At 41.7% G+C, this 26789-nt stretch overlaps 1 protein-coding gene across 9 annotated transcripts in view; it reads left to right on the top strand.

Annotated features, from left to right (window-relative positions):
• TRPM3 (transient receptor potential cation channel subfamily M member 3) overlaps positions 1 to 26789 on the top strand; it is a 608143-nt gene that overhangs the window by 542590 nt on the left and 38764 nt on the right. For all 9 annotated transcript variants that reach the window (XM_061425528.1, XM_061425527.1, XM_061425526.1 and 6 more), the window contains one exon: positions 1766 to 1940. In XM_061425528.1, coding sequence (XP_061281512.1) covers positions 1766 to 1940 — 175 coding nt within the window. The remainder of the gene's footprint in view (positions 1 to 1765; positions 1941 to 26789) is intronic.

Here is a 26789-nt window from a genome sequence, read left to right as displayed (position 1 = left end):
GAGAAACAGACCCATGTTTCCTATAAAACTGCTGACTCATTTTAAGAGTTCTGAGGCTACTAAGTTGTGAAAAGAACAGCATATATTTTTAAGGACAGTGAACAGATATGAATGAACATCAAATTTTGAGATATTTAATTTCAAAGTCAGACAGTACTTGAGAGATTTTGAAGTTGCCTTGCAAGTTGATTAATTAACCTAAAATGTATTGAGCCCCTAGTGTCCTGAGGCCTACAGGAAGGCTGTAATGTTTTAATTCCAGTAACTGGCACCATGGAATGTATCCTTGCAAAATGAAATTTAAAACTAATTTAAAGCCTTCATTGCCACTGATAAAATTATCATCGGTCTTTCTTTGTGAAGGGGCATTCCTTCAGGAAATTTGATATCCAAGAGAAGATAGTCTTTTGTATTAGGTGGTTTTATGCAAGGAATAGAAACCAATCTCCTACTAACTTAAGCCCATGAGGGATGACTTGATTTACAGCAGGATGGAAGCTACTGCATCCAGGCCCCCAACCACCATCACAACCCAGTCTCCTTCCCTGGAATACCTGCTTCATTCACTCTGATCTGTTTCCGTAGTGGGAAACAGCCTTAGACACCCTGAATTCACTTTATTACAGAGAGAGCAAGGGAACTTCTCTCCCTACTTCAGTTAAAAAAAAATCCAAAGAAAGATTCTGGTTGGCCTGTCTTGTGTCACATCCCTGCCTCCTGTCACTGTTGCCAGACAGCAAGTTACCATGATTAACCCATCCTGGAAAAGACACCTACCTTTAGGGCCAAAATGGGTGGGAAAAACAAACAAACAGTTTCTGAAAGAAGGAGGCAATGGGTTCTGGCCAGGCAAAATAATAGTTTTTGCATCCTCATCTATTTTCGGTGATAAAAGGAAAGTAATTTGGCATATGAAAAACAGATCCCAGATAACATGTATCATGAAAACAAGCAAAAAAGAAAGAAAGAAAGAGGAACAAGAGATAGCATTGTACTTGAATGGAGTCAAATACAAGTCAAGAATTTTATGAACATGTCAAGATGAAAATCCAGCATTTCAACATCAAGCACAGAAGTAGGCCATTAGGCTACCTGATTCTAATTCCTACAAAAAACACCCTCTGTAATTGATAGGATATAATGCAGCAGAAAGAGCAGAAAGAGTGGTTCTCTGAGAGACTGGTTTGTGGTAGAAAACTGTGCAATGAGGTGGGGGCACAAGAATAAGGCAGTTTAAGATGGATATTTGGGTTGTCTGAGTCTTGTTTACAAATAATTATCCTCTTGGGCTTTTCAGCTCTTGATAAGCCTTTCAGAATTTGGAGAATTTACAGCATGGCAATAGTTGTCAAAATAGTTCAACTATCCCAGTTCCAACTTTGCTAAGAAGAAAGAGACCCAGCAAGGACATTTGTCTTTCCCAGGAGCAGAAAAAATGTTAGTGCTACATTCATAGGCTCCAGCTTCTGTGTCATATGATTCTCATGCCTAGTCATGACTAGGTCCCACAGAAAACAATGGAAGATGAAGGGGTTCTATTGTACATGTGCTTTTTCTTTTTAAACGATTTTCTTAGTAATTGTAAAGAGTTGTTGGACATTGGTTTCAGTAGACCAAGTGGTTACCTGATCACAGCTCCCTGTCTCAACATCCCTTATCAGCAGTCTCAAAAGTGAACTAAGTTTTCCATCAGCGTCAGCATCACAGGAATACTCAGTCATTCTGGTTTTCATTTGTTTCTCCCTCTGCTTCCCCCTGCTTCCAGATGATAGATATGATGTACTTTGTCATCATTATGCTGGTGGTGCTCATGAGTTTTGGGGTCGCCAGGCAAGCCATTCTCTTTCCCAATGAGGAGCCATCATGGAAACTGGCCAAGAACATCTTCTACATGCCCTACTGGATGATTTATGGGGAAGTGTTTGCGGACCAGATAGACCGTAAGCAAGTTTATGATTCTCATACACCAAAGTCAGGTATTTAACTTTAATTGGGTCATATCTTTTCCAAGTTCATTTGTTTGTTCTCAATAAATGGCTCAAGATAGAGGACTGATTCCTAGCTTGCTATCTTGGAGGGAAAAAAAAACATTTATAGAAGGTGAATATACAATTTTAGCAAAGTAGTCCTCGGGTGTTTTTTCAGGTATGTCCTTCCTGTGACATCTGGTGTGCCAAATTTGACCAAGAATGGACCATTTTAAAAGATCTAAATTCCTTGGGAATTCAAAATCCTGGGGGCCATGTGTTGAATATTTCAATATTAAAAGTATATTATATCATTACTCCCCATCCCTATCCTAGCCTTTAAAAAATAAATTCCTTGGGTTTGACTTCAGGACAAATAAACAATTCTCAGTTTCACCATCAGAATTCAAGAGTGAGGGCAAACAGCTGCGTGGTGTTTTCCTTGCACTGGAAACTATTCTCCAGCTCCTTTTCCCACTGTCTTAAATTATGTGCTATTGAGACTCAAAAGAAGCTAGTATTCATTGCCTGGAAGTATGGAAAATGCCTTAGGTTATAAACTGAGTTGCTTGCTTATAAATGCCAGAAAAAAAAAAATGGTATCTATATCATGAAGTGACTCATTGTGGGGAGTGAGTGCCAGCGGGCCCCCGATGCTTCATGCCCTAATAGATGCTGATTCTCTGTAATAAACACCCTTCTTATACAGAGCTTGAAGATAGTTGTATCCTATGAGTCTGTTCCAGCATTTTATTTGGACCAAATGTCAGGGCACACCAAGCATTGGGAAATTATTTGGGAAGAAACTTCAGAAAAGAAATATCTTTCATTGTGGAGGAGTTGAATCCCAGGAGCAACCATTTCTCATTTTCCCTGAGGAGTTTAGCTCTAGAAATAACATCCTTCCACCATTGTTGAATTAACATTTTTCTAACATTTTTTGCTGACAGGCCAGCCATCTGAGCTCTGGACTGTGGACACAGATTACAGTTATATAACTAGATAGTATAGCTTATTAAGAACAGGAGCAAAAACTAGTCGGCATCCCCCAACACCCACCCCTGCCAGTTTTAGGTAGGACTAAGACTAGGGAAATAAGGACAAATGACCTAAAAGTGTGAGCCCTACAGGCCTGTGAAGAGTATGTGTACAGTAGCCACAGAACACACTAGTCTGTCATTTTCCCTTCCATGATGAGTTTTGAACAAATACTCTTTTCTTCTCAAAATGAGTTATCTGAGGCAAGAAGGTTTTTTTGGAACACCTAATTGGAACAAATACCCATTTCATGAGACTTAGCCAACTCACTGAGCAAAAATTCTAACTCCATCTCCCAGTTGGAATATCTTTGGCAATGTGCAGCCTTCACCAAGACAGCTTTCCAGGGACTGGGGGAAACTCTTTTGAATTGATTCTTTCAAATGGTCCCTGAAGGCAACATAACACTCGAAAGCCCACCTGTGATCATTCTTCTCAGCAATTAAATGTGCTATTTTTCCCCAACAATTTGCTTTTCCACTTACATTATTTTGCTTTTCCTATCTCTCCTTTCTTCCCCTATGAGATTAAGCCCCCATAGGTCTGTTGACAATATGACATTTTGGGATGGGAGAAAGAGGGAGGTGTAGGTGTGCTTTATGAGTGGGATTCTGTCCGTCCGTCTACAAGTGGCCATTTATTGATGTTGTACTATGAACACAGCCTAGTGCAACAAACACCACCATTTGGCTGAATCAGAGGATCTATTGTTATTTTAAAGAAGGGCTGATTGTAGTTTAGAACTTGCAAAAACCCTGGAGATGGAAGTGTGGTGTTTTGTGTGAGTGAAGTATGAAAATAGATGTGCCACGTTGTTGAGTAGACCTGTGATGCCCTATGTGTGTGAGAATAAATTTCTACCCCGTATCCTACATACCCCAGTATGTAGCCAACCCAGCCTTGGATGGATGCAACCTTCATGACTCCCTTCCCCCAACCACTTACCTTCCGTTTTGATGTTCTGAAATTGGCTACAGTAGTAGCCACTGTTCTAAGCTAAATCAGCCAGTTTATTGTCTAGAGTGCTAAGGAGTATTTGTCCTTTCTCAAATGGGTATAGAAAGTGAAAGTGAAGTCGCTCAGTCATGTCTGACTCTATGCAACGCCATGGACTATATTTATAGCCCACCAGGCTCCTCCATCCATGGGATTCTCCAGGCAGGAATACTGGAGTCAGGTTGCCATGTCCTTCTCCAGGGGATCTTCCTGACCCAGGGATCAAACCCGGGTCTCCCACATTGCGGGCAGACGCTTTACCCTCTGAGCCACCAGGGTATAGAAGGCTGCCCCCAAATCTGTCATTAAATTTGGCCTGTGTCATTGAATATCCCTGTCCTCTAAATGATTCGATTTCCATGTTGTGGCACTGAGTGGGCCCAAGGGAGATTGGGTGACAGCCCCGCCCTGTCATTCAGAACTGCCCAGGAGACTCGGTACCGAGCTGTTTGAGAAAGGTACAAATCGTTTATGCTGCCCTGCGGTGTCTTGCCTCTTTTCTGTGCTGTGCCCAGGTTGGTTTGTGAAGCATGTGTTCAGGCTAATTGGATTTCATATCCACCTAGACTGCCAGGGTCCACCAGCCCCATCCTGTGGACGTGCCCTGTGGGGGCCTCTCCAAGCACTGCTCATTCTTGCACACCTTTTCAGAGGGACTCATTTGTAACATAATGCACGCGCTCCATATCTAACTCTTTGTTTTTAGCTGCAAAAGTGCTGAAGCCATTTCATATTGCAGAAATAATCTTTCTTAATTGGAATGAATGTATTATATGTGATTGTATAATGGGGGCCGTGGGGTGGTGGGGAGGTTATTAACATTTGTCCCACACCTCAGAAGGGAGGACAACTTTAAATGTCCTCACTTCTGGGAAACAGTGTTACCCAACTATAGATTTTTAAAATACATTTCATTTTTTTCTTGTAGTTTGTCCTAAACCCAGAGAATATCAATAAGGCCAAAAAAAAAAGCTAGAATGAAACTTCTAAGGTTACTTTCCAAATGTGCTCAAAGATTAAAAGGGAAAAGAGGAAAAAAAAAAAAAAAGAGTGTAAATTCCCAAAATGACTTTTCACCTCTGAGCCAGGTTGGATGAACACAAATGATAGTCCAGCCTTAATCTCAATTTATCTTTAGCAGCTGAAACATTTGCTTTGGTGTTGAGAGCAGAAGTGAGTGTTAAAACATGATTGGAAACAGCAGATAATAAAACTCAGGAAAGGAGAGTGACAATCTGCTCTGTCTAGACAGCTTTGCCAAACACCCTGATTAACTGATGGGGGTTGAACTTGCCATCATTGTCTGATTGGTTGGTTCCTGGTTGGTTTTTTTTTTTTTTTTTTTTTGAATAGCCCCAAAGCATCTCAGGTGTCTATGCTATATATACCAGCTCTCTAAGACCCAATCTATGGGCTACCATGAGGGAATTTGGTTGCTAAAAGTGTTGCTACCGAATGATGGCATCCTTCTGGGGCTCTCATCAAATGAACCCTCTTGCATGGCTTCTGAGAGCTGGTCAGGATCCCACTGGAGCCTGAGGGGAAAAAAGCCACTTAAGAGAAGAGGAGGTACAGAATAAATTTTCAGCACATTCACTCCAAGGCTGGGGCAAAACTAAAATTAGACGGATTCTAGCCATCTGAGAAATCTAGTTTTACGTTTTGGTGTGTGAGGTGCTTGGAAATACACCTTTATTGGTAGAGAAAATAGGGTGTCTCTGGCTTCCTCAAGTCTCTGAATGAAGGAGACTTCCCGTTATTTACAGGGCATCCTTGTGTTGCGTGCTGTACACACAGATTCTCCAGGCTGTACCAGGGCAGGGGGAAAATGAATCATGCTCTTGAATGCATTAAATCAGCATCTAAATTTAGTCCTTCTTTCTGTCTCTCTGAGTATTTTCACAAGTTTGGTTAGTAATGTGAAAGCAGAATGTCCAAAACTTACTTTCTACCATGACAACTTATTATTTGGTCGTTTCTAGTCACCCTAAATTAACTATCCAACCTACTTAGTGCATAGATCACATTTTTTTTTCTTTTATTGCCTAAGGCCTTTCCATCTGAAATTAATAGGTTATCTAGAGTAAGAGGGATTTTTGTGTTGTCATTTTGATTTGGTTTTGCTCATTTATTTATTTACTATTACAAACAAACAAACCTCTGTAGGCTCTGTGTGATGTTGACTGGATTTAAAGTGTTGCTTTTGTCATGAAACAAGGAGCGTGTATATGCATGTACAGTTCAAACATTCTCCCGTATTACTTTTCTGTCTCAAATTATTTGTTGCTCATTTCAGGTGTGGAAATTAGGATAGCACAAGGCCAGTCTCTAAAATATGCCTGCTGTGGTGAAGCTTAGAATAGCAAGAACAGAGAGGGTGGCTATTGTTAAAAGTTTCACTCCAGTTCTGACTGGAGTGACCTTCACTAATGAATTCAGAGCACACTAATGCCTGACAGCTATAGCATGGGGAGTGTTGCCTGACCGAAGAAAGTATTTTGGAAAAGACAAACTTGAGCCAAAGCCAACTTTTGGGAAAGGGGGGAATTGTTTTGCTGGGTTTTGCTTTTGCAAATTGCTAAGGAAGCAAGCCAATATAAGGCACCACCCCCATTTTCTGCCCCTGAAAGTCATCTTACACTCCAGAGACTCCCCACCCAACTTGTTTACTAATACAAACTGAGGCTTAGCAGCCTTACAAACAGCAGAACTATCTGCAGACAGGCCATTGTGATGAAATTCAGTTCACATTATGACCAGCATTTGTTCCACTGTCATCAGACTGAGCTCACAGCTCAGGCTCCATTTTTAATTTGTTCATTCTTCATTCAGTGGAATCCATTGAATCCATTCAATGGATATTTATTTTATTCCTACTGTGAACTGAACATTTAGATACAGCGATGCATATGACAGAGACATTGTCTCCAAGGAGTTTGCAGTCCAGGAGAGGCAGACTGACATGGTCAATATACATGGGGATGGAGCCCCAGACAGCAAGTAGCCAGTTCTTCCTGAGGGAAAAGGAGGGGCACAGTAGAGGAACCCTTGCAGAGTGGGAAAGTTGAACTGAAATATAAGTAGATATTTGCTAGGCAGATGGGAGCAGGGGGGTGTGAAGGAGAAGAATGACATTCCAAACTGAGACTTAGCATGGAAAGTTCCAGGCTCAGCAGGTAGTTTAATATGGCTGACTGCAGGGTGAGAAGCAGGAGGCAGGAAGCAGGACAGATGGGTCTGAAAAGAGACAGGAGCATAGATTTTAGAGGAGTTGTACCTCATGCTCAGGGTAGTACCATGCTCTGATACAAGTTTTAGTTGAAGCTACCAAGCAAAAAAGGGTCCATGAAAGGGATGGAGATGGGACCTGGGAGGACCTTAGCTAATATAGTAGCAGTTGGGATGGAGAAGATAGGCAGCAGGAAACTTCAGGAAGGTAAATTCAGAAGCACCAGGACAGAGTCAGATGGTGCAGAAGGTGGTAGTGCAGGAAGTGGATGAGAATTTAAGATGGAGGAGTTGAAGTTCACTCCAAGGTTTCTGGCTTAGTCTAACCAGTGCTGTCACATACTGAGATAGAGGAATCAGGAGGAGGACCTTTGGGAGGAAGGAGATCTGTTTACTTGGAGGTAGATGGAGCTGGAAGTTTCCATGGCAATGTGAGGAAAATCATGAAGAAGACTACTTTGTATGTAGAACTCTGGAGCTAAGTAGCAAGAGCTGGATTGGAGATACAGATTTGAAGATCAAGAATATAATGACCTGTGAAAGCCATGGAAGCAAGTAAGCTTTCCAAGAAGCACAAGTAGAGAAGGCCAGAGCAGAACACTGAGAATGGGGGAGTCAGCAGTGCAAGAGAAGAGTACAGTTAAGTGGGTGTTTAAAAGTCCATTCAGTTAGACATTTAGGAAATCACTGGTGACTTTGGCTAGAAAATTTTCATTTCAATGGGGAGTGCAAAAATCAATTAAAGTGATTTAAGAGTAAATGAGTAGCAAGATGAAGCATTTACCAGGGAAAGGGAGGAAGAGAAGTGTTTTATATATATGAGGGGAGTGGTGTCAATGAAGTGAGGCTTGGCAAAGAAAAAGTATTGCTTCGTAATCACCCCTTGGGAAAGTCACTGACTCAGTACCCATCAAAGAATCGCTTAGGGCCACCTCTTTGCATAGTTCGGTTGTCTGTTTTCTCAGTCAAAACTCAGCAGCCCAGATCAGGAAAAACAAATAGCTGGATTAAGTCAAGATTGAAGCTTTGTTGTGCCAATATAGCAAGAATAAAGGGGCCTAGGGATTTTGAAGAAGCTTGCAAGGGTTCTTAAAGTTGTGCATTATGAACTCTAAGATGGAGGGTGAAGAAAATAAAGGTACAATGTTGGTAAGTATTTCCAAATTAAAAAGAGTAATTGAAGGACTAGACTTCTAGCCTGAATACCAACTATTCTGAGAACTAAGGTTCCTCAGAGTAGTGATGATAAGATGCTGTGGTCAGAGAATGGTAAGCTGGTACTAAGGTGGGACATTTAGGATAATGATAAAGTCCAAGAGTGGCTGTAAGAATGGGTTCCAGGATACACTGGAATTGAGGTCCTGCATAGTGAAGCTAGCTTCTTCTGTGTTTGTCACTACAGGTATTGAAGTGTCCATACTAATGACACAAGATGGAGTAGACAGGAAGACTCTGAGCAGGATGACCTGGAACTCAAGGGAGAAAGGGCTTTATGCACAAGAGTGAAAAACAGTGGTTTAGAAGAGGCAAAGTATCAGTGAGAATGCAGACAGGACTTATGGGAATCTTACTGGCAGATGAGCAGAAATGTGTGATTTCCATTTGAGAAGGTTATGGGGAGGCGGTGTCTTCCTGCAAAAGAATTTTAGCTAAGGCAAGAAAATGTAGTATAAGTATAAGAAAGCAGAGGAGTCTGTGTTCAGCGGTAAGGGTTTTCCAGAAAGCTCTGGGGAAAGGGAGAAATAGGAAAATTCAGTGGGCAGAAAGCCCAACATCGTATGAAGACAATAGCATAAGGCAGGATAGTTAAGCGGAAGAGTTTGCATTGCAAAAAATAGAGATCATGGGTAAGAAGTGGTTGTGAGAATAATTTTTTCAGATTGAGGCAGCTGGAGACTAGAGCCTGGTAGCATAAGAGGCAGATGAGGATGATGAGATCTAGTCTCATAGATAGACAAGAGTGACCATTGTTCAGGTTTCCAAGATTGTGTTGGAGACAAATTATTCTGTTGCCCAAGGAGTGGGTATGGCTCGTAGGCCTCAGATGCAGCTAGAAAAATCAACTGTATTTTTATTACAATTCTGCTTATTTCTATTTTACATCCTACCCTCTTACACTAGGGGGAAATTATGACCTCAGGGTCACCCCTCTTTACTTTCCCTGAGGTAGATTAATGCTGGGGTGGGTCAGGTTGTAGTTTTGAGTCATCGTCTACTCATGTCCACACAGTTTGCTGCTAAAATGTCCATTATACTCATCACTGTGCAAATCTAGTTGACTTATGAGGTCTTCCCGCAGTCTCAAATCCTACACATTTTCTCCCCCTGGGACTCTGCTATCCCATCTGAGCTGCCAGGAAGACCATGCAGCCCGAACCTACGAAGAACTTGCAAACTGGCATCCACTCTGAAACAGCCTCACATGTGTGCATAGACACATTTCTCTCCTTTCCCCTGCAGTCTTGCTCCTGCCAGAACACTTTCACGTGTTCCCTAGTTTCTCCTTTCTGTTGCCCATTCTGTTATATACATATACATTACATATACATATTGGAAAAGGGCATGGCAACCTACTCCAGTATTCTTGCCTAGAGAATCCCATGGACAGAGTAGCCTGACAGGCTACAGTCCATAGGGTTGCAAAGAGTCAGAAATGACTGAAGCAACTCAGCATGCATACATATACATATACATATACATATACATATACATATAATACAAATGCTTGAAAGTGCAGAGAGCTTATACATCTGAACCACAGAAGGAGCCAGAGACTTGAAGGCTGTCTCTGGGTTGTGCCTTGCAACCCCTCCTTCCCTGATTCAGAGCCAATACCTGCTTGCAAGACAAGCAGGAAAAATGAGTGAGCATTTCGGAATGCTATCCCCCACATTGATTTAACCATCTTGTAAGGAAAAACAGGATGCCCCAAAGAAAAATAAACTTGTTGGCGCCAGGCATGCTAGCTGTAATCTCTGTGTTTCAAAGGGAGGATTGTGTGTGAATGGATCATGATGTACGTCATAATAAATCATCTCACAATATTGCTGTGGGATTTCCCAAGCTCTCAGCATGGTAGTAGGTCTTGTAAGTTCTTCTAGACTAGCCCTGTCCTAGAATCTTCTGTGATAGTGGAACTGATATAGACCTGTACTTTTTATCACATGTGGCTAGTGGGCCCTTGAAACGTGACTAGTTGAAGGAAGTTTTAATTTAAAGGGCTGTGTGTTGCTAATGGCTACCCTACTGGACAGCACAGTTCTAGTATATAAAAATCCTTCAAAACACCAGCTCGTGAGAGCCAGGAATATATCTGCCTTCTTCCCTGCTGTAGCCTCAATGTCTCAAACTGTGTCTGGAACAAAAAAAAAAAAAAAATAGCTCAGAAAATAGTTGATGCATGAAATAAACCCCTTAATGTAAGGACTAGAAAGAGAGTAAAGTTTTTCTCTGCTTTACACTGTTTTAAAAAGAAGATTTCAATGTAACATAATGGAATTTGAAATTTTTCAATTGAGAGAATGAAAAAGAGTTACATTTGTAAAAAAAGAATGTAAAATTTGGGTGAATTAAATGTAGTGATCATGGATTCATACTTCAAACACACACACACACACACACACACACACACACAGAAAGTGAACTCAGCTGGGATCCTAGAGTTGATAACTTCCTGCAATATAGCTGAATTTGTATTCAAGAAGAGAATTACAGCCCCATTTAAGAAATATTTATTGAACAAGTCATCATTCTAGACTCTGTGCAGAGATAGAATGTTGGATAGCAGAAGAGACGACGGAGGGAGCAAGACCAGAAGAAAGGGAGGAAGGGCGGGAGGGCGGTCAGCCCTCAGTTGGTTGTTGAGTGCCCCTGAGGAAGGAAGACAGAGCTGTGTGAGCCTAGTGGTGGGACTGGATGAGACCGGAGCAGAAACCCCTGCCAACTCTGCACTGTGCCACACTGGAGGTGGTTGCCATGCATCCCGTAACAACGGCCCTTTCCACAGGCGCAGTGTTCTGACCAAACGCACCAAGGCAGATGGCTGATTTGTACTCAAAGCAGAGCAAAGCACATCCCGTCTGATAATGTGGCAGGATTTTAACTGATGTTTATTAACAACAACTGAAAAACAGACTGACCTCCACACAGGTTAACTATTAGCAGACAGTCCCAGCAAGATTCACATGTTAATTGTTTTTTCCTCAAATGTGACAAGATAAACCTGCAGCCTCAGTAAGGAAAGGGGAAGGGGGGAGGAAAGGTGCTCAAGATCTTTTACAAGATACTGTCCAGTGGAGCATATAGCTTCCTGCCGTTAGATTTCAGACTCTGTCTGGCAAGTGACGTTTGACTGAATTGCTTGGCATTCAGCCAGATATTTGGTATCTAGGATATCAGGCCTGAAGTTAAGATGAGGACATGCTTCACAGAAGACCCCAATATCTTAAGGTCAGACGCAGAATTTTGAGTCTTTGCCGTGATGACACACTCAGTTCAAGTGGATAACATCCACTGATGAGTTAAAACTAGAGGGGGCTATTTCTTAATCTGGGTCATCATGACGTGATAGCAGGATGTCATCCTCACAGTGTAATATAAAAAGGAATAAAGTAGACATCCTGCTATCACATCTTCCAGATTCTAGTTAGAATAGGTTCATTCATTCAGTGACATTTACTGAGCAATTCTGTGTGCCAGACACTGTGCTAGGAGCTGGGGATTAAAAAGAGACATACATTATTGCCTTGGCTTTGAAAGATGTCTAATGGGGATGGCTGACAAGTAAACAAATCAATACATATTTCCATAGAGATGATGTTTAAGGACTTGGCTCAAAGGAAAGAAAATACTTTCATTTGAGGGTGGGCGGGAGTGAGCGGGACATGGTGAAGCAGAGAAAAACAAGGGAGGGCAAAGTACAGCCAGAGAAATTCTCCTGGAGCTAACAGTTAAGCCGGATCATAAAGGGTATTAAGAGTTTCCCAGACAGATCATAAGAGAGCATGCTAGACAGAGGGACCATTGTGCACACAGCTCGAGAGAGAAGACAAGGCATACACGAAGACAGCAGAGCAGTGAGCCTCCCAGTCAGGATTAGTGCTCCCCACAAGGTGCTCCCAAGCCTCCGTTACCTACCCTGGGTTAATGTATGACACCATATTGGTTTTTTCTTCTTTCTTATGTGTATCTCCCTGCTGGACTATATGCATTTTGAGAGGGTGAAAGCCACAATTTGTGTGCATCTTTTCCACCATATTTGAGTGAGTGAATGGAGAAGAGGTTAGAAAGGCAGGTTGTGAAGCCTTTGTATGTTAGGCCAAGAAATCTGAATCTTTTCTGATGGGAAATGCACAGTTTACCTTGTGTGGAGCTCGTTTCTAAGTTAAAGCTCCAGATTATGGAATTTGCATGTTGTGACTGTCAAGTGGTGATATTGAGGTTGGGAAATACACAACCATGATACCCATTTCAGGGAAGTTAGGTGAGCCATAGAAAAACCTTTTGTTCCAAAATGTGTTTTAAAAAAGAAGTAGCAAGTTTTGACGGGTCAAAACATCATCCCCTGAATAGGTTAAATCTACTGACTCTTCTCCTCTTGGTGTGAAATATTTGAATCTTTCATCTGAACCTCCCCCACCCACCCACCCACCCACCAAAGTAGCTGAAATCAGCATTCAGGGGAGGAAAGTTAAAATGGGGGCAGGTAATGAAACCGATGGCTCCAGCAGGAAAGGCAGACTTTGAGCAGCCAGAGGGCTTCGTGAGGCGACTCTGTGCCTGGAGGGCAGAGAAAGTGAAATGGGTGTGGGGACATTCAGAAAGAGAGGTGGTGGCAAAAACAGCTATGCCTACCTTGCAGTTTTGCCAAGGGCCCTGGCAGATGCCCGGCTTGCCTCCAAAAACAGTCTTCCATGCTGTCTGCAATAAATTGCTGATGCCTGAATTTAAGTATCAGGACTGCTTGATGTTCTAAAAAGCCTCAGGCTCCCCTAGTTCAGGCTGCAGATGCTGGAGTTCCCCACTCTAGCTTCTCCAGTTCAGTCAGGTTTCTTCTCATCTACAACCTGGCTCTCCCTGTGAGAGGATTAACAGATACAAAGGAGAGGAAGGGAGAGAGAGAGAAGGAGTACGCATTCAGGTACCACCCTCTCTCACCTTCTCCTTTAGTTCATCCTTCGTTTATCTTCAGGTCCATTGGAAACTCAAGGTTCAAAAAGCCCCAGGAAAGCCGACAGAAGCTAGAATACCCTCAGAGAAATTTTCTTGTGACCACAGAATCTCCCACCGTTAAGTCTACCCGACTGGTTCTCAACCAGGAGCAATTTCACCGCCACCCCCACTCTCACCCCAGGGGACATTTAGCCCTGCATGGAAGTGTCTGTGTGTATCTCAACTCAAAAGATGCTACTGGCATCTAGTGGTAGAGGCCAGGGATGCTACTACACAGGACAGCCTCCTAACCAAAAAAATCATCCAACCTACAATGTCAGTAGTGCTGAGGCTGAGAAAACCTTGTCTATCAGAATCCAAAATTCATTTTTTTAATTGTTGCTTTGCGAAGAAAAATGGCACCAGGTAGGTAGTTGCCATCAACATCTGCAAAGCCCTAAAGGACAGATCTGAGAAGATCCCAGGTCCTCACAACCTGATGCCAGGAACATAGTGTTTTAGGCCCCCATCTGCCATCCCTTACAGAATTTCTCAACAGCTCTCTGCGCTCTGCTCACTCAGTTGATCTTCAGACCAAAGACCAAGTTCGGACATCATGCAATTATGATGTCAGAGTAGTCAACATGATAAGCCACTTTTAGAAAGGCCCCATCTCCTGTTCTTGGGGACCAGTTTTGAATGGAATAAATCTAGCTACCACTGCAATGAAGTATGAGGAAAACCCAGAAGCCTTACCTATAGTTCACAATTCACTAAATATTTTGCTGATCCAGGTAGAGACTAACAAACTTCAAAACTTCCCAAGTTTGTATCTGAGAGATGCCAGTGGTTTTGTAATAGGAAAGCAACATCCTGCATGACTAGAGAAAGTGGCCTGAGTGGCCTTGGAAGTCCTGTGAAATCGTCCCATTCAGCCAGTCTAGCTCATCATCTGGGATGAAGCAGGAAGGAGAACCACACTCCCCGTGAGCAGACTCAGTAGGTACAGCTACTGGCCGACTTAACACCACGGGACCAGATCCAAAACCATTTTTAAATATTTGCTGCAGCCAGTGATTCTCTCCTGAGTAGACCACAGGATCCAGCTTTACAAAATCACAGTCCTTGAAGCAAAGGAATGGAGTCTGTGGCATGCCCTTTTTAATATTCTGAACAAGGGCTTTATAAATAAAATGCCACTGTGAATTGAGTGGTTGCAGTACGGCTCCAGGAAAGCCAGTTGCTGACAAGTACTGCAAAGTCAAGGATGCCACCTGAGGAACATAGCGTTCAGCAGCCAGAGGAACTGTGTACGGCGTATGCGGTTCTATCATACAGCGAGAACTTGAATATACAGGACGGGGACTAAAAGACGAGATTCTTTTCAATGAATTTAAGATTATAAAACCTGTCAGGAGTCAACACGAGATAACCAAGTGTCGAAGATGTCACCGCTCTTTGAAAAGTGTACAGCAATTGCACTTAAGCAGATCATACCAAATATAAGGATGCCTGAGTTCTTCATTAACTGTCAAGTGTATTACAAAGGCTGTGTCATGAAGTTCATGGGTTTCTTCTGGCATTTCTAGGCAAAGGGAAGTCAGTTAACATTTGCTGAGATCCTGTTACAATGGCTGGCACTGGACCAGGCTCAGGATATTCTGAAACCTGCTGAATCCTGATATACTGTCAGTGTACAAAAAGAGTAGAGATTAAGTAAATTCCTTACGGTGCACAGCCAGGTTGGTAGAGGCAGAATTGGAACCCAGACCTGTCTAACGCCTAACTCTGTGCTCTCATCTCTACATTGTAACAGAAGGCTGCTTTCATCTGATTCCACAGCTCTCCTTTCTCCTCCACACCTTGCTCCACTGACTGGACCATGGGTATGCATTTATTTACCTAGAAACTACTTATCGAGTGCCCTGCTTGGCCCTGGAGAGAAAGTGGTGCACAAGAGAGGTTTCATCTTTCCCTTATTGGGAATTACGTTCTCCTGAGGGCAGGTAAGGTAGATAGTAAACAAATAAATACTTTGGGAGTAGTAATAGGTTCCATAAAGAGAAGGTCACGGAGTCATTGGGGTGAGGATTCAGAGTACAATTTTGCATAGAATGGGAAAGACCTTGAAGAGATATTTGTACTGAAATATGAATGACGAAAACCCAGGTGGCAAGAACTGGGGAAAGAACATTCCAAACAGAGGGAGCAGAAACGACAAAAGCCATGACGTGGTAGGAATGATCTAGTTGTGTTTAACTAGAATCAGAAAGAATGCCTGTGTGACTGGAGTTTAAGATGCAAAGCAGCTCAAGTTTGTATAATACATTTTGGTGGAAATCCTGGCTTTATATGTGTGATTTAATTCTAGGTTGTTGTTCAGTTGGTAAGTCATGTCCGACCTTTTGCAACCCCATGAACTAGAGCATGCCAGGCTTCTCTGTCTGTCACTATCTCCCTGAGTTTGCTCAAACTCATGTCCATTGAGTCAGTGATGCCATCCAACCATTTCATCCTCTGTCGCCCTCTTCTCCTCCTGCTCTCAATCTTTCCCAGCATCAGGATCTTTTCCAGTGAGTCTGTTCTTTGCATCAGGTAGCCGAAGTATTGGAGCTTCAGCTTCAGTATCAGTCCTTCCAATGAATATTCAGGACTGATTTCCTTTAGGATTGACTGGTTGGATATCCTTGCAGTCCAAGGGACTCTCAAGAGTCTTCTCCAATACCACAGTTCAAAAGCATCAATTCTTCAGCACTCAGTCTTCTTTATGGTCCACCTCTCACATCCACACATGACTACTGGAAAAACCCTAGCTTTAACTATACGGACCTTTGTCGGCAAAGTGATATCTCTGCTTTTTCAAACACTGTCTAGGATTGACATATATCTGTTCTTCCAAGGAATAAGCGTCTTTTAACTTCATGGCTTCAGTCACTGTCTGCATTGATTTCGGAGCCCAAGAAAATGAAATCTGATACTGTTTCCACATTTTCCCCATCTATTTGCCATGAAGTGATAGGACCAGATGCCATCATCTTCATTTTTTGAATGTTGAGTTTTAAACCAGCTTTTTCACTCTCCTCTTTCACTGTCATCAAGAGGCTCCTTAGTTCCTCTTCACTTTCTGCCATTAAAGTGGTGTCATCTGCATGTCTGAGATTTGTTATTTCTTCCAGCAATCTTGATTCCAGCTTGTGATTCATCTAGACTGGCATTTCACATGATGTACTCTACATGTAAGTTAAATAAGCAGAGTGACAATATACAGCCTTGACGTACTCCTTTTCGCATTTGGAACTAGTCTGTTGTTCCGTATCCAGTACCAACTGTTGCTTCTTATCCTGCATACAGGTTTCTCAGGAAGCAGGAGAGTTAGTCTGGTATTCCCATTCTCTTTAAGAATATTCCATAGTTTGTTGTGATCCATGCAGTCAAAGGCTTTAGCATAGTCAAGAAAGCCAAAGTAAAATTTTTTTTTTAATTCCCTTGCTTTTTCTATGATCCAGCAAAAGTTGGCAATTTCATCTCTGGTTCCTCTGCCTTTTCTAAATCCAGCTTGTACATCTGGAAATTCTAGGTTAGGGACTGGATTTAAGAACAGATCAGCAACTCTGTAATCATTCAGAAACCAGCCCGCCATCATATGCTGATAGGAGGGTGGAGAATCTTCCAGAAACCAGTGGCTTCCAGAATCAAGAAGGAAACCCCCCTTTGGCCTCACTGAAGGGTTCCCTCAACACTGGGATGGTAGTACTGTGGATGCTCTAAAAAAAACGCATCATGAATGAATTAGACACCCACATGGAAAACTCACTGTACCTCCCAAGAGGAAATTTACCTGTCTCTGTGAGTGTATCAGATGGCCTCCATCATCAAAACTGTGAACATCTTAGTAACGTAAACAAGGATACACACTTGTAAATGAGACATGCTCACAGATGGGGCAGAAGATTACAAATTGTGAAGAGGCAAATAAAAAATGTTAGCCATGAGAAACCAGCACCATGCACTGGATATAACACAGTCAAGGGGAAAACATCTTCCAGAAGAGTTTGCTGTGTGCATGCAGAGCTCAGTTATGAATGACTTGAGGCACTGTAGCAGGGACAGCCCGTGATGGGACCAAGAGCTGGATACTCTGAATCCCAGTTCTGTCACCTCCAAGAGCTCTGTGACCTTGAGCAAGTTGGTGACCCTCTCTGTGCTTCAGTAATCTTAGCAAATTTAGGACAGTAAGGAGCTTTGCCTTGGTGTACCTCTCCCACAGCAACACTATTAAGAAAAAGAGCAGTCTTTCCCACATCAGTATACTAAGCCCAAGAAATACAGGAGTTCATGCATATTAGTGTTTATGATGAAGCTAAAATCTGCATCTGTGTCAAAGTGTGATGTGTTCAAAGAAAACATTAATGAATAATGGCCCTGGTGATGTGCAGATGTGCCAAATTAATGAAATTTGGGGAAAGAATGGAACAAAATTTGCACTTTAAAAGGCACAATATCAAGGACTTCTCAGAGATAAGGTGGTATTAGTGGTAAACAAGGCAAGGGTGAAGTGAAAACGCTTATAGAGTTGAGTCCTATGTAGCAGATGTTCACCAAGCTGTTGCTTAAACCTCCAGTCCCTTGCAGCAGGGAAGCCAGCTCCAAATAGGTGCAGGAGCCTTGAGCCATCCAAACAGCAAGGTGCTTTCCAGCATCCTCTATTCCACTGTGTTCTTTTCAAACAAACCCATTGAAACAGTTATGCCAAAACAAGCTGTCTCAAATAGCATTCCTCTCACTTGAGTGGCACAGTGGTAAAGAATCTGCCTGCCACTGCTGGAAGCACAGGAGACATGGGTTTGACCCCTGGGTCAGGACGATCCCCTGGAGTAGGAAATTGCCACCCACTCCAATATTCTTGGCTGGGAAATCACATGGACAGAGGAGCCTGGTGGGCTATAACCCATGGGGTCACAAAGAGTCAGACATAACTGAGCGACTGAGCAGGCACACACACTCTTTTACAGCAACGCAGAACCAAGGTTCTGTCGCTGCTGATCATCATGAAAACCAACGATCTTCTTTGCCCTATTATGTCTGCCTTCCAGCCAACCTGAAAGTCATTGTGGATAGCTAATGCAATTTCTCATCCATTCATAGATTCAGCAGATGTTTAGAAACTACTGTGTTCCAAGCACTATGGTGGGTGCTGGGGTATAGTAATGAGTAAAACCTAAGTAGGGGCATCAGATATCAAACACAGAATCTCACAAACACTTAATCTTAAGCTCTGGTAAGTGTGTGTTCAAGAAATAGAGGTGATATGAGAACATCAAACAAGGAGACTCAGGGAAAAGCTTTCTGAGGAAGTGACTTTTTGAGTTAAGCTGGCGGCCCATTCTGGTGTTCTTACCTGGAGAATCCCAGGGATGGCAGAGCCTGGTGGGCTGCCATCTATGGGGTTGCAGAGTCAGACACGACTGAAGCGACTTAGCAGCAGCAGCAGCAGCAGCATGCAGAGTAAGTAGGAGTTTGCCAGGCAATGAGCAGGAGAACCCAGGAGTAGTCTTGGACAAGGCCCTGAGTCAAGAAGGAGGTAACTCTTGTCGATAACTGGGAGAAAACCAACATGATAGAAACATAGCATACAAGGGAATATATAGTTTGAAAAAAGCTGAAGAGCAAATGAGGGTCAAGTTGTCTAGGACCTTCTAAGCCAGTGTAAGGATATGAGTTTTTTCTTAGATTTAATGGAAAATTTTTGAAAGGCTTGTTGCAAAATTTACCTGTATTACTGATTGTGGTTGTGTTGTTATATATATGTGTGTGTGTGTATGCATACTTTTGTAAGTGTGTTTATATGTCTGTGATGTGAACTGCATGATTTGATCAATCAACATCAATCCAGCGGTTACCATGGGGACTATTGAGGGCTCAACAAGCACCAGATCATGCCGAATAGGAGCACAAACCTGAATTCCAGGTTTTGCCCTCATATGCTGGCTATGAACCCAGCCTCTAGCTGAGCAATGAATTGATTGGTCTTAAACTACATCAGTGGTGATTTGGCTTCGTACCATGGTCTCTGTATTTTGGAAATTTTATCTTGTGATTCAAGGAGTGTTTCTGCCTAGCCTCCTTGCTTGGGGGGCACCACTGGTATTTAATAGGTGGGGTTCAGGGAGGGCCCATGTCCTGCAATGTACAGGACACTCACACAGTCAAGCATTGTTCTCTGTCCCACACAGCTCTCCAGTGTTTCTGCAGGCATTCATGTAGGTGAAAAACCTGGATATGATTATCTGAGCCTAGCTCCATTTTACATTTAAAGACACAATATTTTTGCTTGTTTTTAATAAGCAGTCATTTTTTCCAGGAATGAAACCACTGTGAAAATTGATGGCTCTGGTATTCTGTTTGCTTTGAACCTTTCCCAAGGGTTGTTCCCCCTTTTGAAAAATCAGCTCATCAGTGACAATGCTGCCCATTGTTCTTGAGTCTTCTATTCAGTCTACATTTGTGTCTGTCATTCATGCAGATTCTTCACATAGGTGTGAATGTATCTTCACATAGGTATCTGCCCACTTCACTGTGGCTTGTGGAATAATTACACCTGAGCATTTATATATCAAAATATTTATTATGTTATAAATCGCTTTCCTTTTATTCTCCCTGTATTTTTAAAATTAGAATATTAGGTATTTTTCTGTAATTGTGCATACAGGTAAATTATACCATTGATAGATTTTATTTCAGAACAGTAAAGGAAAAAATACAAATATTATAAAAAAGAGTTGTTGGATCTGATAAAATTGATAGCAATGAACAAGCTTTTCTGGTGCTTCAAAATACTGTGATTTTAATAATCTACCTACCTACTATCTTTGGATAGTCTCTTGGTAACTTTAATGTGTAGAGAATCTATGTAAAATTTTACTTTGTTAAATAGCCCAGAGAGTTATCAAGGTTGACAGCACATGAGAAGTCCCGTGGGTGTCATTTGTCCTGGACATAACATGACGGGACGGACGTTTGGCCTTTGTGGTAGTTGTTGTTCAGTCGCTGAGCCGCATCTGACTCTTTGCGACCCTGTGGACTGCAGCCCGCCAGGCTTCCCTGTCCTTCACTATCTCCCTGAGTTTGCTCACACTCATGTCCATTGAGTCAAGTAATGCCATCCAACCACTTCATCCTTTCTCGCCCCCTTCTCCTCCTGCCCTCAATCTTTCCCAGCATCAGGATCTTTTCCAGTGAGTCTGTTCTTCGCATCAGGTAGTCAAAGTATTGGAGCTTCAGCTTCAGCATCAGTCCTTCCGATGAATATTCAGGACTGATTTCCTTTAGGATTAACTGGTTGGATCTCTTTGCAGTCCAAGGGACTCTCAAGAGTCTTCTCCAACACCCCTGTTCAAAAGAATCAATTCTTCAGCTCTCAGCCTTCTTTATGGTCCAGCTCTCACATCCACACATGACTACTGGAAAAAACATAGCTTTGAGACCTTTGTGGTATTCTTCCCCAAATTCTTTAACTCCAGTCTAATCAGGAGGGGAAAAATATATGACAAAATCAAATTGAGTGATATACTTCAAAGCACCTAACCAGTATTCCTCAAAAGTGTCAAGGTCATAAAAAAAAAAAAAAAAAAACAAGGGAAAAAAGTAAAAAAACAAGAGGACTGAGAAACTGTCACAAACCAGGAGACTGAGGAGATTTGATGACCAGATGCAACGTAGCGTCCTGGATGGGACCCTGAAAGAGAAAAAAGACATTACTAGAAAATTGATAAAATATTGACCCAAGCCTGGAGTTTAGTTAACAGTAACATCCCAATGTACATCTCTTCATTTCACCAAAAGCACAGTAGTTGTATAAGACTTACACTAGAGGAGACTAGGTCAAGGGTATACAGAAATTCTCTATACCATCTTGGCAACTTTTCTATAAATTTAAAATTATTCAACTTTTTTAGTCCTTTTAAAAAACGTAGGGAGACATTAGGAGTCCCACATTTTAAAAATGTAGTTTTTCTAAAGATATAAAAATGCTCATCATATGAAAAGATAACAATTAAAACAGAAGAAATGTCATATCTTTCTTGGACCCTTATACTCTAAGGTCAATATATGAAGAAAACAAAGACAATAGGGAAACCATTGTCAGCTGATAGAAAACATCTTGTCCTTAGTGAATAAACAAGTGCCAAGAGACACCGTAGAAATGGAGGGAGTAGAGTGGCCGTGTCAATCAAATGAATTGAGACCAAGCTTTGAAGAAGGAAAAGGGCCTTGCAGGCAAGACAGAAAGCCTGGTTGACAGAAGCAGGCTATTCTTGGGAAAAGTTTGGATCAAGTAGCAATGAGATATAAGGGTAATAAAAATAATAACAGTCAATACTGGAGTAGCACTGTGTGTAATCAGGCATTGTCATGTTTTGCAAGTGCTCACTCAATTATTCCCCATAAACAGCTATGAGGTAGGATTGTTGTTGTTGTTTAGTTGCTAAGTTGGGTTCAACTCTTTGCAACCCCATGGACTACAGCCTGCCTGGCTCCTCTGTTCATGGGATATCCCAGGCAAGAATACTGGAGTGGGTTGCCATTTCTTTCTCCAGGGGATCTTCCCAACCCAGGGATCAAACCTGAGTTTCTTGCACTGCAGGCGGATTCTTTACCGCTGAACCACCTGGAAAGCCCTGAGATAGGATTATTGCCCCTATTTCTAACGGATAAGGAAACTGAGTCACAGAGAATATTATGTACATGTTAGATTGAACTATGAAGTTGCCGTTTTTGTAGGTCAAAATTGTTTACTCTCAGAAATTTCACGTGGTTTGACCTGATAAGTAAATTGCCTAAAGTCCATGGCTATTTTGACAGGCAGAGCTAGACTTTGAACCCTGGCAGCTGGCTCAAGAGTCTGGGCTAAGAGCCTTGTGGCTAGTGGGCCTCTTACAGACATGGCCAACACTTACTGAACGCATACTGTGCACCCAGCGCCATCTAAAGTTTTACACGTATCAACAAGTCATTTATCTTTGCATCAACACTCTTGAGATAGGTATGATAATCACCCAATTTATAGTTGAGGAAACAGAGACTCAGAGAATTTAAGTGACCTGCCAAAGCTTACACAGCTAATAAAGGCAGAGCTGGGATCTGAACCCAGGCTGACTGGCCCAGGGGCCTGGATCCAGTGCTCCCTGCCTCTCATGTGTTTGTAGATGTGATGTGACAGAATTTGAACTGAGATAAGATTTCACTGCATTTCAGTACTCTGGAGAGGAAAGGCTTTTCCTGTCAAACCTCAGTACAGATCCTCAGGACTTTGCATTGGAAGGATACGCGAGAAAGGGACATTGTATTTTCTGGACAGCTCAAAATGAATGATGTTGTTATTCTGATGGAGTAGAAAACTGACCTCGTAATTACTTCAAAAATAAGTAAATAAAAGACAGATGAAAGATAATGGAGCAAAAGGATAGAAAGAGAATGTGAAAGACTAGAAGATTCATTATAGAAGGTATTTTAGATGTTTCTATGCTGGAGATCGGAGAAGGCAATGGCACCCCACTCCAGTACTCTTGCCTGGAAAATCCCATGGACAGAGGAGCCTGGTAGGCTGCAGTCCACGGGGTCGCTAAGGGTTGGACACGACTGAGCAACTTCACTTTCACTTTTCACTTTCATGCATTGGAGAAGGAAATGGCAACCCACTCCAGTGTTCTTGCCTGGAAAATCCCAGGGACGGGGGAGCCTGGTGGGCTGCCGTCTATGGGGTCGCACAGAGTCGGACACGACTGAAGCGACTTAGCAGCAGCAGCAACTTGTTCCTACTCTTAAATGATTGACTGACGATTCAGTGGACATTTGGTGCTTGGATCTACTCTGTTGAACAATCAGTGGTCATGTCAGAATGGCCCAATATTCCATCTATTTAATTTACACCCAGAATCTCTTAGGCAAAGAAGAAAAATCTAGCCACCATTGCTATCCAGCAATGTAACTTTTAAAAGTGTTATTTAATAATATCTAAAACTCTTCTAATCTTAACTATCACGTGAATCAAATTAGCAGAAAAGTCTGAATTATAGAATATTTTAAAATGCAGTTTTATTTTTCCATGTACAATATCTTAGGCTAGCTAGCTATGGATTGTTTAGCAAGAAGATTCTACACAAATAAAGAGTCCAAGAATCTAAAGTAATTTCAATCTCGAGTATAAAATAATTCAGATCACTAGATCTACAAAAACATGAAAACCTTTTTATCTCTTTAACTCTCAAAATAGAGCAAATTAAGGCCCATGAACCATTGTTTATGGATCAATATTCTGGGTCAGTTCTGTAGAAATATAATTTAGACTAGAGCCAGGCCCAAACAGGCCTAAGTATAAAAAATATTAACGAATTCATATGAATATTTAATTATTTAAATTAGGCTGCAGTGACTGTATCGCTGGCACCACTCTGTCCACTTGGTCCTGTACCTGCCATAAGAATGGCAATTCTTTTGCATTTTGAAGCACATAAGCATGACTGTGAACATCTCTGTTGATCTCAGATGCTGACATACAGACTTCCACCAGTTAGTAAAGCCAGATCCCTTCATTTGATATTCCTCAACTTGACATCACTGGTTCCTGTTGTAATCTGGAACCAGCTGGAGCAGTGCATATCCATGGCAACCATCAGTATAACCAATTCCTTCACTCACCTAGTAACATGAAATAATACAGTATCCTTTATAACACACAGCAGCTAACAAGATTTGGTTTTGCTCCTTGATTATACATTATTGTGGGTTGGCCCTCAGCCTCTTCTCAACAGAAATCCTACTGCAACCCAACACTACTATGCTAAATGAAGCTGTCACTCATGGTGGATGCCAATAGCTATACCTAAGAAAGCTGCTTATTCTTGGCCCATTTACACACTTTAGTGAAATGGAGAGATCTCTGTTTCCATGACTAAAAAGCAGACTGTTTACACAGTTAACTGGGATAAATGAGACCTATGGAAGGCTTAAATTGAGTCTTCAAGCCTGTGGGTTAAAGCTAAATGATGCTTCCAGGCCTGGAATTATTCATACCCCTTCCAAAGACTATTAGTTTACTCATTTTCAAAGGTACCATTGAACAATAAATAAAATAAAACCTGGGTTTTCAAATTTCTTTCATTATATTTGTGGTGATAAATATACATGTTTCTATTTACATTGAATGTATTATCCACACAGATGTGGTTCTAAAATAAGCATATTGGCCTAAAATCACTTCTGGTTCAATTTACTCTGAAAAGTTTTTATAACATGAAAAGAGTATTATTTATGAACATTACCATTTGAGAGCCACTGACCCAGACTAAAAAACGAAACACAAAGATAGTCTAAATACTATGTCTGGGCATAAAAACCTTCATGACTCTAATGTAACTCTCAAGTCCATCACCATGAAAAATAACACAATGAGGTAGTTAAGATGATGAAATCTTAGGTTTGAATCCAGGCTCTGAGTTCTCTTACTAGCTGTGTGTCTTTGGGCAATTCACTTGCCTATTTGTGCCTTGGTTTACTCACCTGTAAAATGGACATAAAAGAATCTACCTGATGTGGACTAAATTGTGTCCCCTCCAAAATTTATAGGTTGAATCCCTAAGCCCCATTGTGATTGCACTGGGGCCTTTGGAAGGTAATCAGATTTAGATGAGTTCACGAGGGTGGGACCCTCATGATGGGATTAGTGCCCTTATAAGAAGAGACTGAAGAGACCTTTCTTCTCTCTCTGCCTTCTGCGGACACAGTGAGAAGGTAGCCATTTGAAGCCAGGCTGTCACTGGGGAACCAGATCAGCTGGCTATTTGATCTTGGACTTGTTAACCTCTGGAATTGTGAGAGATATCTGTTATTTAAACCACCCAGTTTATGGTATTTTGTTTTATGGCTGTTTGAGCTAAAACACCACCTTATTCTCTTTTTCATATTTTTATGAGCTGAAAATTATAAAGCATGCAAAATAATGCCTGAAATATAGCAAGTGTTTTCTGAATTGGTTTTCAAATGAAATTTTTTAAAAAAATAAATGAACGGGTGGGAAATTCTAAAGTGTTTCTTTCAGGGTTTCAACCATTTTGTCTTATAATCTTAATAATCTTTTAAAAAAATTGTTACCATGACAAGTGAGCTAGTATATATGAAGTTATCTGACATAGAATCTGATACACCCATCTCTAGGGCATTTGTAACCACAGTTGTCTGCTATAAAAATGCTTGTTTTATTAATACTTGAGTTTGAGACTTGTTTCATCAGACCCACATCAACCTGTTCTTTGAAAAGCTGTAGTGAAAATCCTGGCCATCTGCCTTGTCCGTTCAAGTAGACATGGCCTATTGTGGCCCCAAGGAACAATGATCTCACTCAGTCCACTGGGCATTGGTTTTATGTAGTCTTAAGTAGAATTGCATCTTACGCTGGGATTTGGTTGTAGCTAGGTGGTACATTGGAGAAGGCAATGGCACTCCACTCCAGTACTCTCGCCTGGAAAATCCCATGGACAGAGGAGCCTGGTAGGCTGCAGTCCATGAGGTTGCTAAGAGTCGGACACGACTGAGCGACTTCACTTTCACTTTTCACTTTCATGCATTGGAGAAGAAAATGGCAACCCACTCCAGTGTTCTTGCCTGGAGAATCCCAGGGACAGAGGAGCCTGGTAGGAGGCCGTCTATGGGGTCACACAGAGTTGGACACGACTGAAGCGACTTAGCAGCAGCAGCAGCAGGTGGTACATTAAATGCATATAGAAGACTGTTCTTTGTATCTTGCTAACTAACTTAGCAGTCAAGCTGGATTTTACCCCATAACTTTTTTAGCTCTCCTTCCTCTTCTCTCCACTCTCCCTCCAGGTGGGGGTGGGGGTGGAAGTGTGTGCACACATATATGCTTATCATTGAGCAAGCTGCCCAGAGTCTGCACATTAACCATTCTCTTTTTATGAAATAGTTGTATAAGATACAGAGAAAGAAAGAACATTCAGTTACAAACTTCCCAAGTTTGCAACCCACAAGCTGGTTCACCAGAACCCAGAGAACATACTTTGTTTCACAATTAGGCAAGAGATATAGTAGAAAAACCCCAACTTGTTTCCTTTCTATGTAGGACTCAGAAACTAGCCGTTTTATATTGCTTTGTGGTTTAGTTTTCAGATTTTCCTACAGGTCTATTCAGATTAACTTGGCCAAAGGAAATGCCTCCTCTGAGATACTGCATGAAGCATAAGCTTAGGAAGATTGGGAAGGCCTTTAAAAAGAATATCATATATTTTTCACATGTCATTAGCTTGTACTTTGTGTGATAACAAAGTAAAGCCATCTGATTTTCAAATACTTGAATCAACATCGTCAACTCAGTTGATCACTTGTGAAAAAAACAGC

This window comes from Bos javanicus, chromosome 8 (genome assembly GCF_032452875.1).
Source record: "Bos javanicus breed banteng chromosome 8, ARS-OSU_banteng_1.0, whole genome shotgun sequence".
Lineage (NCBI taxonomy): Eukaryota > Metazoa > Chordata > Mammalia > Artiodactyla > Bovidae > Bos > Bos javanicus.
This window is presented reverse-complemented; position numbering and strand designations above follow the sequence as displayed.